This window comes from Nothobranchius furzeri, chromosome 15 (assembly GCF_043380555.1).
Source record: "Nothobranchius furzeri strain GRZ-AD chromosome 15, NfurGRZ-RIMD1, whole genome shotgun sequence".
In the NCBI taxonomy this organism is placed as follows: Eukaryota; Metazoa; Chordata; class Actinopteri; order Cyprinodontiformes; family Nothobranchiidae; genus Nothobranchius; species Nothobranchius furzeri.
Genome location: NC_091755.1, coordinates 32,609,782 through 32,625,757, shown reverse-complemented (window position 1 = coordinate 32,625,757; position 15,976 = coordinate 32,609,782). Strand labels below are relative to the sequence as shown.

Here is a 15,976-nt window from a genome sequence, read left to right as displayed (position 1 = left end):
TAACCATTTTATTTAATAATTGACATAATCTGTGCTGCAAAAACAGCAGCTAATGTCAGCGGGTCGGTGCAAACCTGTCGTCATGTCCTCCAGCATCTCCAAAAGCATGTCCTGGGTTTCGTCGATCAGCTTGGTGCGCTGCACCACCAGCTTCCTCAGACACAAGTATCCATTGAGCACGGTGCCAACCAGCCGACTCTTAAAATGACGTTTAATGGACTCCACCTCCACAAAAGATGACAGCAATCCTACAACGCCACCAAACACACAAGTCAAGTAACTTATCTCATCCACACAGTGGATAACTTATCTTATCAACTTTATTGTCGAATAAATCGGTCAGAGGCAAAGGCATCAATTTTAACAAAATTTTTTTTTTGTGTTGTGTTTTTCTATTGGCTTTGGTCAAACGACGTATTGGCGGCTGTAGCGCATTACATGATAGGAAGCACCGGTCACTTTGTGTTGTGAGCCTGTAAACATGCAGAAAATGGTACACTTGTGTTGTGTGAAGGGCTGCCATGACAGGTCACAAAATTATGAGAAGCAAAATCTTGATAATGACAAAAGATACAGCATCTGCACCTAAAAGAATGTTATTCAGTGGTTTTATTTCATCATAGTTGAGCAGATACGTTCTCCGTTTGGAACACGTTTAAACGGTTCATTAAACTTTTTACTGAACAACACGAAATAAACGTTACGATAAATCATGTTGAAAAGGTAAGGATCTGATTTTTTTTATTTTTCCTCGTTTATTATGCGCCTCTGCTCTGATGTTAATCAAGTCAGTTTCTCTGTAGCTTAGCAACCATCTTCACAAGAAGGCAAAAAAGTTAAATGCAGGCAGGGATCGCTCAAGGCTGCTGGTCATTCTGACTGACTGGAATTACCCAAATGCATACAGGTGAGCAGACATTTTAAATGTTACGCACATAGAACATGGCAGAGGTAACAAATCAGTCAAGCAAAGATTCCAATCAGAACATCTGATCACAATCTCAGATGATCAGCGCAGAACATTTTTTAGTGTAACAGTGCCCTCTAGTGACTGGTTGATGTAAACATAAACCCAGTGTCAACCCAGCAAAATAAATGTTTGATTTTTTTTTTATTTGTTTTTAAATGAGAAACTTTATATTCATTCTGCACACCTCTAAACACCATGTGGAGGCATGATTTATTTAAAACATAGCTTTTATTAAAATGTTCCATAATCTAACTTAAATGAAACATTAATTGTAAATTTATGTTTTATTATTATTTGACAAATGAAAATGATGGGAGGAAACGATTATGACTCTTTTTTTAAAACTTTCGGTCAAAATGAAAAAAATGTCTGGCACGACCTCTGAAAGTAGGTATTGTTTCTGTACCTGCTTGTAACTTATGATAATAACGGTTAATTAAGGCCCATCCAAAAATTAAAACCTGGCACAGAGCCCATGTTGGTGGAGTAACGTTTCTGGACGGCTACTTTTTTTTTTACTTGATTATGAATTTGTTGAAGCAGTGCTACGCTTACTCGAGTGATATATTTTTGGCAGTAATGAAACATCTGAGCTCTATTTGTTTTCTTTGAGGTCGTGGAGACCTACGTTGTTGATCGTAGACAACTTCTGAAAATACCGATCCCTAGCCTCCTTCCCAAGTTTACCCCTGTAAGGGATGTGCTCGTTGTTCTTTTTTATCCATCCTTTTGACGGGTGTGCTGCTTCAACTCCAGCTGCGGCTCCCACTAGCAACACGAGTCATACACCTAAAATGACGCTACGGGTGTGTGGTTGACAGGCAGGCCACATGCCTGACAAAGACCGATTAAATAAAGAAGAATGAAGCTAACATACCAGTCAAGCTCTTGAGGGCATAGCCTTGCTGTAAGTCTGTGCTCAGCGTAGCCTCCTCTAGTGTCAGCAGATTGGCTATTTCCTGATAATAAAAAAAAGAATAAAAGCAAAATAAAATCATGTTTACAATAAACGAGCACGCCTTAAAAACGTAATACAGAATTAATCTCTATAGCATAGCCTTTTGAGTTCATCCTCCTTTTACAAGAACAATCAACATAACGAAAAACACCTCTAAATAACTTCATTAGGAATGTCTCTGCTTCCTTCCCTGGGCGTTACCTTGGTGATCAGGCTACCGATGTAAGGCAGAACTCCACGGGCAGCCAGATAAACCTTCCAGTGTGTTGGCTTGATGAGCTTCTGGTATAGGCTCAGATATTCCACTGCACACTCTCCAGCCACGCTCAGCTCATCCAGGTAACTGAGACACACGCACACACACACACCCCCTCCTTTGTTTAGGATATTTACAAAGCCTTCAGACACAGGCTAACAAGCTAACAGGCTAAATGGGTGATTTATTTGGTACCTGGTAAGCAGGTCCAGGACCTGTTGCTTGCGGCTCGGGATTGTGGTAAGAGCCTCCACAATGGTGCAAGCTGCCTGTCTTGCAGCCTGGGTGGCGGGCGTGAACAAAACCTGCACAAAAAGTAAATCAGTAACTCACTGTTGTGCATTTCAGCAGAAAACATGGCGGAGCAGGTGTTTCTTTACCTGACGCAGCCAGTTATTGTGGCTCAGTTTGAGGAGGCGAGGGAAAAGGCCTTCACCTTTCCTGGATCTCATGAACTGCTTCCACTTCCACACATACTTTTCCAGCAGATACTGCTTCCGTAACTCGGCCTTCCCCTGAGGTTTCGACACAGCTTCCTGGGCTGTGGTGGTTTGAGAAAAGCAAACAGAATTAAAAAGACAAGCTGAAGAATAATCCTGTTATTATTTACTGATTTAAGCACTCAGATAAAACACTTACATCTTGCTGGGAGGCACTTTTTCCAGGCATCGTAAGATGCTTTGGGATCCTTCTTTAGCCAAAGTTGGGCCTGGGCATGAATTTCATTACTGTAGGGTCTGACTGTGGTTAGAGACTCAACTGCAGCATCCTTCAAACAGAAGCAAACAGCAAGATAAGAAGAAATAAAGCAGCAATGAAACTGTTTTTCTAAGACGCTCACCTTGTTTTTCTTGCTGGTTGGCGCAGGCGGCTTGATCAGCTTTTGCAGGATTCTCAGACACATGAGAGTGATGTTCTCCACAACAACAGGTGTCTTAATATTCACCGACATGAGGAACAGACTCAGAGCTAAAACACACCAAACAGATGAGGCTTTTTAAAGGAGGATGACACTAACTAAGCAAACACAAAGAGAACCAACATCGTTTTTATCCCTGACTATTAATGAATAAACTGCAAAGGATCTTTGTGAAAAGTTAATCCCTCTGTGTAGACAAAACTATGCAGCAATAGAAAGAGTTTTGTAAGCTCACCACAACGCAGACGTAACTCCCAGCATCCTCCCTCTTTGGAAATGGAGTCAGTCAGCAGCAGCATCTCATACTGCAAATTACTAACCTGTTAAACCAAATATGAAGGGTGAAAAACTGAATATTCTAATGCAAATGTAAAAAGTAAAAAATACAGAAATATTTTTTTTAAGCCAAGCTCATGGTCTGTACGATAACATACCAGATCAGGATTGGCCCAGTGACCTTTGAGGGCAGCAGACACCTTGGCGATGATGAGGTCGTTCATCTGCTGAGTGGCTTCTGGGTGATCCCTGAAGCAGCAACACAAGCAAACAGTTCACCCAGGATCTCTAAAAGCTTGCATATTACTTAAAAGTGGCAAAAATTTTTAACTATTTAAAATCATTTCTAATCCAGAGAACACGTGGAACAAACCTGGTGAGGAGACAGATGAGCTGTCTCACTTCCTCCCTCATGGCTGCTGTTCCTCGCCTTAAGTTATACTCAAACAGCTCACGGATGAGACCCTGGAGGACGAGGATCTGTCGGAGCGCTGGGTTGGTGGCCAGCGCACGCAGCAGTGTAATACAGTGACCCGTGACCGCTGAAGCACACCCGTAACACTTGGTGGAGGAGGTGTGCCCACAGCCAAGTACAGACAGGGCGCGGTACTGACTGGCGGTGAATGTGGGCTGGTGGCTGCTGCTGCTCCGGGACGACTTTGTTGCTGCCTCTCTCTGCTGCAGATCATACTCCAAAAGCTCCTTACGAGACGCGAGCACTCTCTGCAAACAAAGTCAGAGATACCATACAGTATGATGCGGAATATTATTGCTGTTTTGTTAAAAGGAACTGTTTTTCTCTCCGACCTGTATTATCTTGGACAGCTCATCAAATGATGTCTTGCAGTCTCCACTGTACTCTTGGGCCAGCTGCTGAATGTAACGGTTTACGTTAGCCGTAGACGTCCCGAGGCCTGCGCCGGCTCCGGTGTCATCCTAGGAGCAACACATTAGACAATATGACACAAAACTGAAGAGATGAGACAGAAATGGATACTTAAAACCGGGGGGAACGAGCCATTGATCTCTGATCACAGTTGTGATTTCATCATGTGATCACCAAAGGGTTCTGGGCTGCAGGAGCACGAAGTTTAAGATGAAACGCATCGACCAAAAATCTGTAAGGACCTGCCAAATTGGAGCATTTTCCTATTTTCTTTTCTTTTCATAGCGTTGCTAAGGCCAATATTATTTTTGAAAATCATTGCCTAACTCTTGTCGCTCACTCAGAACCTTTTGTGTGTGAAAGGGAGGGACAAAGAGGGTGATTTTGCCAACTTCCTCCAACAATTACCACAAAGTTTATTTGAACTTCTCTTTTCTGATGGCACACATTGTTGCAAACTTACGGTAAATCTAACTAAGCATATAAAATGTGTCAGCTGTCAGAGTTTATCTGAGAAAAATCATCCAGGTGGACCACCTTGGTAAAACAATGCTGGGGAAAATTCTGCATGGACGTTTCAATTTTTACCTTTAGTTTACATCCTTGCATGAGCATCCTATCAGGTCATTTTCTGCCATGGTTGTAAATGTTACTGCACATTGTGAATATTGTGCTGAAGCTTGATTTGAAGAAAACCGTGCATCAAATAAAAATTCGGTAAAAAAAATTACAATTAGTTTTTTTTTTAATAAAACTTTTTGCCCTATTTGACAATTAGGCTTTAAAATGCCTTTAGTTTGACTGACCTGGGGTTTCTCTGGTGCTGCCTCATTAACTTTAGACAGGAGGCTCTCTAACTGGGGCCTGTGGCCCATCAGCTGGTGGTAAACCCGATCAGCTTTGTCCAGCAGGGTGTTGATGTTCGTCACAGCCTGAAAGAACAAAAACAGTCAAGATTTTAAATAAAGCACAGAAACACAAAATTCAAGTGAGACACACAACAAGAACAAAATAAAAATTTCAGGTTAACTTTGCAGCACATTTGCCAGATTCATACTTTTTTTCTGTCTTCCTCATTCTCAATAGGGTCCACTGCACAGCATGGCTTCGCGTATAGCATGAAATCAAATCTGGCATACTTGCAGAAACCGCAGGCATTGCAGAGAAAAGGGTCTTTTTCATCGTAGTTGATAGACCTGAAAATAGATTGATAGACCCGTCTTGTAAAATAAATAATTCTTTATATCTAAAACCATCTTTTCTGTCAGAAAAACTACAGCATACCTGCACTTGTGGCACTGATACACATTCTCACCACAGTTGCCACAGACTCCAGGGTTGGCGGGGACAGAAGCGCTGCAGCGTGGACACTGCAGCGTCTCGGTGGAGGCTTGGTAGTTCTCATAAAAATCAGAAAACTCAATCATCAGGTTTGATGCAACAATAGGTAAGGGAAGGTCAATCTTCACCTCCGTCTGACCCGGGGTGAGCTGAATCTTTTTGGCTTTGTGCCAACGAGCAGGCCTAAACAGGAACGCCAAGTTAAAGGTTTTGTCTTTAAATTAGTAAGTGAATGAGAGTAAAACTGAATATAAACATAGATCAGAAGCGCTTTGCTATAACATACTTGTTCTTTAGCTCCACGATAGCCTGTACAGTCCTATTGTTGTAATACAGATTGATGGTGCGGACCATTTTGGTGCGTTTTAGGTCACCGATCTTCACTGTGACTTTGCTGATGGTGTGGCTGCCAATCAGCTTGACAACCTGCTGCGTGGTGGTGTAACGAGTGTCCACTTTGATCGATGACAGTTTGATATTCTGGAAGACAAAAAGAAGAAACAAAAGCTTTAAATTCCAATGTTTTTATGTTGACTAGTATTAAAACAACACATGTAAATAAAATATAATGGATGTTTGTTCATACAACCATTAAAACGAAAATAAAAAATTATTTTTTATTTGTTGAAAAAGTCTCTTTAAGGTTGTGTTACTTACTGAGAAGGGAACCTCTGGGTTGTTGCAGACCAAGCAGGGGTCACTCTCCAGGTAAAAACCATCAAACTCAACCAAACCAGAGAGTGTGCTGGAGTACAAAAGCAGGAGATTCAATGTAGAAGATGTTGAAACACTTTCTTTATCATAATAGCCTGGTTAATAGCTGGTTAGCCTGGTTTTTGTTAAACATACTTGTAAATGTTGGAGTTAGGGTGATTTGTCAGAATGTGGTTTTGTGTCCTCAGGATTTCCACGGCTTTCTGGGAATACTCTTTCAACTGGATCAAACAAAAAACAATCTGGAAACACCTTCATCACAGTGAGGACTACTTTCTATTAAAAATACAAAAAAATCTGGTTAAAACCCTTCAGCGGTAACAGATCCAAACCTTTTTCTCTGTTTGAGGAGTTTTGAGTGAGAAGTATCCAAGTAGGTCAACAAACTGGGCAGCTTTACGACCGTATGCAGGAAGCTCTGGCCAGATGGCCCAAGTCAGCTCAAGCAGCAGCTCCTGCTGAGATTTGTTGGAGTTCCTGTGAAGAAAAAGATTCACATCAGCCAACAACTTTCACCATTTTATCCATTTATCTTGGTTTTACACAGTACCTGTAGATGTGTAGCGCCAGGCAATGGGCTTGCCAGCGCACAGCTGATGAGTTGGACTCCAGCAGAAAACAGCGCAGGAACTGGATCAGAGTTTCTTTGTCAGCAAACTTGTTCAGCTGACTGACCAGAGCCATACACAGCTGATCTTCCTGGCTGCTGACTCCATCACCTGTGATACAGCAGTGAGGAAACATTAAACAAAATTTTATCAACAAGCTGATGAAGCACAAGCCTTCATTATCCTTACCCTCTTTGTCTTTTTCTTTGTCTTCCTTTTTGCTTTTTTTACTGGACGATTTGCTCTGTGAGGACTGAGAAGCTCCCGTTTGTCCAGCGCCGCCAGACCCTCCCCCGGAGACGGATGAAGAAGCGGAGCTGGCCATCACCTTACTGCCACACAGCGCACAAGAAAGGAGCTGAAGCAAAACTGGAGAAACACCCTCATCCACCAGGAAGCTGACCTGGAGCAGGAAGTACAAGACGGCTGAAAAAAAAAAAGCAAAAATAATTAATTTAAATAATTTTTTTGGTTAAAGTGTTTAAAGTGTTTTGATGTTACTTACAGTCATCTTTCATGCAGAATTTCTGCCAGTTGACTGTTCTCTGAGTGGCAATCTCAGCACAAGCTTTCAGGTGTTCCATCTGCAACCAGAAAAGAGATTTCACATCAACACCATCGAAAATCTAAAAATGCTCAAAGAGAGTGTTTCTGTTCTAGGGGCGCGTACCAGACTGATGAGGGTGTCGTACTGTAACGCGGAGCCAGATGTTGCTGTGACCACGCCAGCGCGTAAGAAAATGCCCTGCTCTTCCAGAAGCTTCTTGATGCTGCGGACGTGCGAGTCGAGAGTGTGCAAATCTCGCAGCTGACGATACTTTTCTTTAGAGCCGCAGATAAACAGCAACAGCTTTCTGACTTGTCTTCTGACAAATGGCGTCTGCTGGATCATCAAATACTGAGAAAATAAGAAAGAAATGTTGTACGAGTAATAAACCAGATAAAAAAAATACCACAAATAAACCAAAGACTTACTTCAGAGAGAAAGTAGAACCACGAGTGGTCGAATACAGGAGGTGGAATCCGCGGGTTTGCATCAGCGATCTTCTTTATTTGATACGGCAGCCGGAGCACCATTTCAGTCAAAAGCTGGGAGTAGGCTTCAAACACATCTGCAGCATGTCCCTGATCACAAAAAGATATTTTGAGTTTCTATTAAAAAGCTGCACAACAACAACAACAACAAAAATAAACATTAAAAAGATATGTTTCTGTCATACCTTGACATATTGACGAAGGAAAAAGGGGCTCATGTCAGGGGGTGAGGAGGCTGTGTGAGGGCGGAGGAGCTGACTCGTGGTCACAGGCTCCTCTTCCCCCTGCTGGCTCTTCCAGAACTCCAGGAGCGACTTGAGCACATGGAGACAGTAGTCGACGGCGCCAAGGCCGAGCAAGGCCGTCGCTGTGGCGTTGGAGATCAAGGAGGATGACTAGGAGAGTAGAACAGGTAGAGGCCGATATGATTAACATAAAACAGACCATTTACTTCCACAACATTTGTTTGTGCTGCTGCTCTAATAAAACACACAAAACTCAAGTACAACGCTTTTCTTTCATCTAAAATCTCTGTTTGGCTAGATTATTATGGGTTAAAACGGTGGCATCAACACATCTGCTCGATCAGGAAAGTCCTGAAGAATAATCTAACAAATTCAGTTTACCTCAGAAGACTTGGAGCCAGACTTTGTACGGGACATAAAAACACTGAGCAGCCTCATGATGACCAGGTGAACTTCATTGATGGAGCTTCGCTCGTTCTTCTTAGACACATCCTGCAGAGCAACGAGGTGGATTTAGTCAACGATGACCTTTTTCCATCAGCATATAAAAAGACAGTAGTTACCTTCTTGTACATGCCAAGTTCGGCAATTAGCTGAGCAAGGAGTTCGTCCAAAGCTCCCTTGTCCTTCTCATCCTCCCCGTCAAGGTCAGACGTCAACATGAGGATTACTTGCATGTATGGGATGGCTTGAACTCCACCTACATTGTGGAGCTGAGAAAGGTGCTGTAACAAGCGCTCCAGCAACATAAGGCGAACCATGTGCAACCTAATGACAAAGGTGAAATATTATAGAATAAATGTTGCAATGACCCAGATTATGCAGCCTGATTCTACACAATGTTGCAAAACAAGCATTAAAAAAAAAGAAAGTGTTCTTCTAAACGTTTTCCCCACATTGAGAGTCTGACCTGTTGCTTGTGTGGATGTCACCCTCCGTTTCTCCTTCTCCTTCTGAGCCTTCGCCTTCCTGCTGTGCTGTTGTGGTACTGATGGCTCCGGTACTGGAGCTCACGCTGCCTGGACCAGCGGGGTGGCCCTCCACTGCTGTGTCTCCATAAGCACTGCTGCGTCCAGACACTGAACACAAGCAGCAATAAAGGGGCTTTAGTGCAATCTTAAGTAGTGATGCACGTTCGTACAGAATGCCATTTTTTTTTCTTTTGCCTAAAACTTAGATCATTTAAATGAGGCTAGAAATTAGCAATCTAGTAGCTCTAATACCCACTAACCATGCTTGGGTGCATCCATTTTTGAGGGTGATGTACAACTTTTAGGCACGCATTTTAATTTTTGTGTTTTCAGAATTAAACTGGCCTGGTTTATTTAAACAACCCACCACTGTGCTCCCCTGCTACTGAGTCGATAGCAGAACCCCCACTCTCTGAGCCCACACTGCCGCCGTGCTCTGCAGGGGAAGTCCGCAGCGTGGAGCCATCAGTAGCAGCTGTGCTGCCCTCGTCATCTGATGCCGGGGCTGAAATCATAGCAATAGCTGTAACAGTAAATACACCACGGTCACCTGGCCAGGATACAAGACTGTAGTTTATACTTGTTCTCCAACAAGTAAAAATGGCATCTAGTACAGACAAAATACTTTTAACACGCTACTACGGCATGTTTTTAATCTAGTTTGATGTAAAATGAAAAATTGTATGTAAAACCATAATCTATACTTCTGATTCAGTTCAGATGCAAATGGTTTAAAATATAATTTTGCAGGATTAACCATAATAATAAAAGCTTCCTGCTCATCACATACCACCACGGGAAAGGTCTCACCTGATGCAGTTGTGTCTGAAAGGGTGCCAGCATCGAGGGATGAGGAGCTTGGAGCCTGGCCTGACAGGCCAAGGCTCTGAAGGCCAAGCGCACTGCTGTTGCTGCCTAAAAGGCCCAAAAAGTGAATTTATTTTGTTGAGATTACTGATTTTATACTTCTGTTTAACACATTAAACAACACATAAGCAACTGTGAAATAGATGTGTGGCATACTGTGAAGAATTGTTAGTTGAAAGTAACTTTTTTCACGGGTCAAGCAGAAACAAAATAAGGCTAAAAACAGACATTTTATTCATTTTAAAGGTATAACAGAAGATCTTTTGCTTCCAGGTGGATCATCTGAACCTTTGGTCTGCATAACTGTGAATCATTCTGGTGAAGCTTCCACGCAAGGCCGTCGTCATACGTGCTCGTTCCTGGGTTAGTTTTCACTTCCCACGCATTCTGTTTATGTGTAGAGCAATACGCCTTCATTCATCGCCATTCTCACCGGGTTCTTTTGAAAATGGCTGAGGGTGGCAAGAGTGTGCAAGTGTCTTTGAAGTCTATGATAAGAAGAGAAAGTCCTCAGAAGTGAGAAATAAGACCAGAGATTTTTTTAGGAGACTCTTTTCAACGATGGCGTGCGCTGAAAGTGAAAGTCGGGCTCCCCACAGAAGCCTCTGTAGCCGGTTTTCTGCTAGACAGGTAAGCTAAAGTTGGGCATGCTATTTGGAGAAATTCATTTCAGATTACTGCTAGAAGAAGTGCTGCAATGCCGGCAGCTACTTGTAAACAGAGTGTGCACGACGATAACGAGGCGTTCTCTCTCGTGCATTTTTTCAAAACGTGGAGAGGACAGTTATTTCCTGAAATTCAGAAACATCCTCCGCCGTACTGCCAGTCAAGTTGTTAGAGAATGTGTTTTTAATTTATTTATAGCAATATACCTTGTTGGTCCTGCTGAAGGCTAAGAGCAATGGCCAGCTCTACCATTGTTTCATCATCAGCATCTGGAGGAATGTCGAGCATGGGAGGGAAACCCTCGGCTCCGGCCAGCAGAGCCTCAAGAGGAGAGGGATTACCGTTGTTGACGTTCTCAGCGGTCTCCAGCACCATTGACTCGGACTAGGAACCATAGATAAAACATGTTACTAGTTTTCACTCAATTACAGAATTATCACTACAGAATGCAACCAATACTTATCACATGATTTTCTGTTTCTTAAATCTATTCTACTTCTCCACACACACCAACTTGTGACTTGGGCCTGAATCAAGTAGGATTCAAGCAGTTTATAAAGACATTAACAGCTCAGACCACCTCAGCTTTCAGCCTTACCACCATCTCAAAGTCACTATGATCCACTTCATTTTGCTCTTGGCTCTCCTGTCGACCTTCTTCTCCTCCAGTCATCCCAGACGACTGCATTTTATCATCTGCATCGTCATCGTCGTCATCATCCTTGTCTCCTGATAAAATACATTGATGGCAAATCCTTTACAAACCTGGTTTAATGTGTAATTAAAGGACTTCTAATACATAAAATTTATAACATTTTCTACCACCACCATACACTTTCTAAACAAACCCTCTTGGGCCTTTGTAGCTTCTAATCTAAACATGGATGTATTGACCAGAAGTTTAACTCACCCATAGGTGTGTTGGAGCGCGGTGGAGATGGAAGTGTCACGTGACGTCGCTTGTTCCTTGGTCGAAGAACTCTAATCAGAGCCTGCTTACAAGCAAAGCTCACCGCTGTGTCCTGGAAAAGCAAATCATTTAAATTCAGATTAAGAACTGATCTTAGGTGGAGATGAAGTCATTGTGCCTCGGTGGATATTCTCGTGTATTTATTTATTCTAATAGGCACTCAACGAGAAGCCAAAACTGGCAGGTAAAAGAGAAATTTCCAGACATTGGAAGACATAAATACACTAGAATTTACCTTAAACAAATTCAACTATCCAATCAGCTTAAGAGTAAAACTACATTAAATGGTTCAGACTGTGAGGTCTACTTTCATTCTAATTATTATGATAGTGATGAAGCATGTTTACTTACAGGGCACAGTAACATTTGCATGTAGATTTTAGAAGCTACATTGATGTAATCCAGTTCACATGTGCAGTATGCATGGATGATATCCACCAAGGCATTAACTGTTGCTTCAACGTGTGTTAGGCCTTAGAAGGAAAAAAAAATGAGGTATTATGGTTTATTTTTATTGATGAACATGACTTAAAGAGGTCTTTCACTCATATTTTTATTACAATTGCAGTGGTGTCTAGCAGGAATGAATGCCTTCTAAGTTGTACTCTGGCACACCTGTATCAAAAATGGAGAATTGGCTTCAGATGGCAGGATTTGGAGTCTTATTTACGGATATTTGGACATCTCACCTATGATTGGCTAAAAGCAATGTGACTCAACCACGGACTCTGTTTGCTCTGCAACGCTGATGTTTTATCTCCACAAATAACACAAGCCTGAAGCAGTTCTGTTATGTGGCGGAGTTGCTAATGCTAACTGTTAGCTTCTACTAGCCGAGATGTTCTCTGCCATTTCCTGGATGAGCAACAGCCTTCCCTGATGCGAGTCAAGGTGGGCAAGTCCATGAATGTTAAGTGACAGTGTGACGTAAATCTGTCACTTTTCAAATCCTAGAGATTCAATGTCTATTTTCTATCAGAAGCTAAAGCAGGAGATAGGTGTAGGAGACCATTTCCATGTTCAGCTTGCATGAAACACTCAGAATGAAAAAAGGCTTCTCAGTGAAGGACCTCTTTAAACCACACAGGTGCTTTTAAACAGTGGAATTACTTGTAAATTATAAATATACTATTTGAATAATTGTCAAATTACTCGTGAATTATGCAGGTACTTTATATTTTCTGTGTAAATATGGAGTTTTATGGTTTGCATTTACCAGGCAGACAGGCAGGTGCAAGAAACGCATTCTTTGGCTTCTGAGAATGGAGCTTCCAGAAGTTATTCATCAGCTGAGCAATGAAGTTCCAGCATTCACCTTCCAAATGCTTTTGTCCATCCTCCATCATGTCTAAGTTAAGTAGACAAAACCATAAAGTACGTTAATAACCACATGAAAATTATTTAGCAAAAACAGATCTTTGGACATTATAATTAATGTAACGATCACCTGTAACCCAAAAGTCCTATAAATAATGATGTTCCCTAGATGAGAAACAGTTAAACAGCCTCATACCAGAGTCGTGGTGCAGGGATTTGGTTTCTGTGAAATGAACCAGGTTGTTGGGTCTCATGATTGCTATGGAGCGGGCGGTGATCACCAGCCTCTGGAAGACATCTGGATCCAGCTCCTTCCCCTCACGGCTGCAACTGTTCAGACACTGTACGGCGTTACTCAGCAGGGACTGGTCCTGGTCAGACAGGGAGGTGTGAATTGTGTTAGTCCAAGAGCTCCAATAATAAAACAAAACATTTAAAGTGAAAGTCTCTTTGTGTGAGATAAATAAACATATCTATTAATATATTCAAACCAATAAATTACAAATGATGAACAGATTTTTGCTTTATAAACACAAATGGATGACAGAATTTTATCAGTCATAATTAGTCATTTATTCATATAATGCTGCATTTAACAAAATGACTGGATACTTTTTTTTTCTGTGATTCTACATTATTTCTGGCTTGTCATCTCAGTTATGTCACAACAATCCTTAAAGTGGGAATAGACTAATTGTTTTAGTAAATTTAAATAAAGAGTAGTCAAGCCTTGAGTCGTTCTCTGTGGGGGGAAATGCTCCGGTGCGTCTGATTCAATAAGCAGAAGTTAGGCGGAGGAGAGGAGAGCAGAAAATGGCATGAATTGGAATCATTATTTTTCATTATAATCAAACATCTCACTCCTGATTGGCCAACAGCAATGCAACTCTTCTGCTGCCTTTGTTCCAAGAATCGGAATCGAATCAAATTGTGAGTTGCTCTAAGTTTCACATCCCTACTGTGAACGTTGATGTTTTATCTCCACAAATGACACCGTGCTGTGAACGCACAAACTCATATAATTGTCGAGATGAATCGTAAGCTTGGAACTTTGGCTGAGATTCAGGCTCTGGCACAGAAGGTGGATTCGAACAAAGAGAGAGTTGACGGATCAGCACGGTTGGGAATAGATTAATTTACGCTATTATTGGATTCAGACGGGTTGGAGATCAACAGAACTTTAAGACAGAGAGGAAATTATCTCTGTCTGGCCCAAAATAAGTTCTTATCTGAATCTGGTGCCCTTAAGCCCGTGAGGCTGAAGTGATTACTCCCCCTCAGAAGAAATGTGGAATGCTGCCGTCGCCATGGCAACTATGTCTCCCTATCCCAGCCTGGGCAGAACTGAGACCGGTGAAGGTCGTGGAATCGTTTCCAGGAGTCACTGTGCTCTCTAACCCAAGTACCTCCCTCCCCCTGTCCAAACGGAGGTGACGAGCGCTGCTTATCGCGGCTGCATGCACTGATGTGAGGAGAGTCCCCAACCCTACCACCCCACCTAGTGGACACTTATATTGTGTGATGTCTGAAGTCTGTTGCATTTCTGTCTGAGGTGTTTTTTGCATAGCAAAGCTGCCCTCCCTGTGGAGGGTAACTCTGAAGTGGCTTTTTTTCCTCCACCTGACTATCCTCATATAAACCCTCTGATCTCTATTAAGGTAGCGTGACTCAGGTTGCGAATGACCACAGTCACCAATTCTTGTCATGTGTCTATGCCTATGTATGTGTGTCTGATCTCAGAATTGTGTGTACTGAAATTAACCTCTGGGATTAATAAAGTATTTTTGAATTGAATTGAATCACACAAGTCTGAAGGAATTCTGCCATGTTGTGGAGTTGGTAATGCTAACAGTTAGCTTCTAATAGCTGAGATTTGCTCTGCACTCTCCTGGGTGTTAAATCAACAACAGCCTTCCTTAGTTGTGAGCCAAGATGGGCAAGTCTATGAATGCAAATTTACAGTGTGACGTAGATCTGACTTTTTTCGACTGAAGCATTTACCCGTCTATTTTCTTTTGGTGGCTGATGCATTTAATGGGTAGATGTCTTTTGCACGTAAGCAAAACACGCATTTGAAACATAGCATGACCGATAGTATTTCAAAAATAAAATGAATTATATATTTCTCACCTTTAACTCATAAAACCAGAGAGTCACAAAAAAAGCAAAAAAATTCCTAGAAATATTACAAAATATTTATTTTTAACCTTATGATTGTGGTAGGCTGTACGGCTGGTGTGCAGGCTAGCGAGAAGGCCCTTGGTCTGCTGCTGCACGCCCGAAGGGGTCGGCATGGACAGGAGTAGAGTGGCAAGTTCCAGAGCTGCAGCCTTGTTTTTCTCCTTGAGTTAAAACCAATTAACAACAATTAAGGATGACAAAAACCTTTATTCTGCCTGTTACAACTGAATGCAACATATACCTTTTCATTGGATGAGCCCACGGCAAAGCAGTTCTCCAAAGCTTCAAGTGAGCTGACCACCAATCTAAAATAATAAAAAATTCATTCAGTCTCTTCACAAATTAAATCATTAATCAACTAATAAAAACGTGTCTAATCTGTTGCAGTCTACACTAATCTAGATTCCAATCAACACTCAATGCAAGAATAAAGAAAGGAAAACAAATGTAAGCCAGTGTGAGGATGTTGCATGACATGTACAGAGTCTGAAGCATGGACACACACATGCACAAAACCATACAAGCAAACAGAAAAAGGGCAGTTACTAACCGGTCCAAAGTTGATAAGGACTCAGTTTCACAACTTTTTTTTTGTATTTTTGGGAGCAAAAGAAAAACAAAAATAAGAGTGAGGATCACAGAAAGAAACGAGTAAAATTAAATGATTCAGCTGAACAAAAGAGAAGCATGCAAAAAAAGAGATGATCACAGAGCCGTGCACTGAACACTTAAAAATAAACTGCCTTCATCCAATTTTAAAGTGTACTTAACTTCTGTTACTGATGAAATACACTTA

General features: G+C 41.8%; 1 protein-coding gene across 9 annotated transcripts in view; it reads right to left on the bottom strand.

Moving 5' to 3' along the window:
• ubr4 (ubiquitin protein ligase E3 component n-recognin 4) overlaps window positions 1–15,976 on the bottom strand; it is a 51,790-nt gene that overhangs the window by 6,015 nt on the left and 29,799 nt on the right. For 4 of the 9 annotated variants that reach the window (XM_070544712.1, XM_070544717.1, XM_070544716.1 and 1 more), the window contains 38 exons: window positions 15,731–15,763; window positions 15,422–15,485; window positions 15,207–15,341; window positions 13,196–13,370; window positions 12,899–13,030; window positions 12,034–12,155; window positions 11,623–11,734; window positions 11,311–11,441; window positions 10,920–11,096; window positions 9,990–10,104; window positions 9,547–9,684; window positions 9,119–9,287; window positions 8,772–8,976; window positions 8,590–8,700; window positions 8,149–8,358; window positions 7,904–8,053; window positions 7,599–7,826; window positions 7,434–7,512; window positions 7,118–7,354; window positions 6,871–7,039; window positions 6,653–6,797; window positions 6,456–6,541; window positions 6,264–6,351; window positions 5,893–6,086; window positions 5,550–5,789; window positions 5,323–5,461; window positions 5,072–5,197; window positions 4,187–4,315; window positions 3,753–4,102; window positions 3,538–3,628; window positions 3,339–3,423; window positions 3,026–3,153; window positions 2,824–2,953; window positions 2,565–2,725; window positions 2,380–2,489; window positions 2,130–2,271; window positions 1,848–1,929; window positions 75–248 (listed from right to left, as the gene is read on the bottom strand). In XM_070544712.1, coding sequence (XP_070400813.1) covers window positions 75–248; window positions 1,848–1,929; window positions 2,130–2,271; window positions 2,380–2,489; window positions 2,565–2,725; window positions 2,824–2,953; window positions 3,026–3,153; window positions 3,339–3,423; window positions 3,538–3,628; window positions 3,753–4,102; window positions 4,187–4,315; window positions 5,072–5,197; window positions 5,323–5,461; window positions 5,550–5,789; window positions 5,893–6,086; window positions 6,264–6,351; window positions 6,456–6,541; window positions 6,653–6,797; window positions 6,871–7,039; window positions 7,118–7,354; window positions 7,434–7,512; window positions 7,599–7,826; window positions 7,904–8,053; window positions 8,149–8,358; window positions 8,590–8,700; window positions 8,772–8,976; window positions 9,119–9,287; window positions 9,547–9,684; window positions 9,990–10,104; window positions 10,920–11,096; window positions 11,311–11,441; window positions 11,623–11,734; window positions 12,034–12,155; window positions 12,899–13,030; window positions 13,196–13,370; window positions 15,207–15,341; window positions 15,422–15,485; window positions 15,731–15,763 — 5,492 coding nt within the window. Of the gene's footprint in view, window positions 1–74; window positions 249–1,847; window positions 1,930–2,129; window positions 2,272–2,379; window positions 2,490–2,564; window positions 2,726–2,823; window positions 2,954–3,025; window positions 3,154–3,338; window positions 3,424–3,537; window positions 3,629–3,752; window positions 4,103–4,186; window positions 4,316–5,071; window positions 5,198–5,322; window positions 5,462–5,549; window positions 5,790–5,892; window positions 6,087–6,263; window positions 6,352–6,455; window positions 6,542–6,652; window positions 6,798–6,870; window positions 7,040–7,117; window positions 7,355–7,433; window positions 7,513–7,598; window positions 7,827–7,903; window positions 8,054–8,148; window positions 8,359–8,589; window positions 8,701–8,771; window positions 8,977–9,118; window positions 9,288–9,546; window positions 9,685–9,989; window positions 10,105–10,918; window positions 11,097–11,310; window positions 11,442–11,622; window positions 11,735–12,033; window positions 12,156–12,898; window positions 13,031–13,195; window positions 13,371–15,206; window positions 15,342–15,421; window positions 15,486–15,730; window positions 15,764–15,976 lie in introns of all 9 variants that reach the window. The other 5 variants (XM_070544713.1, XM_070544719.1, XM_070544715.1 and 2 more) reach the window with 3 other exon arrangements.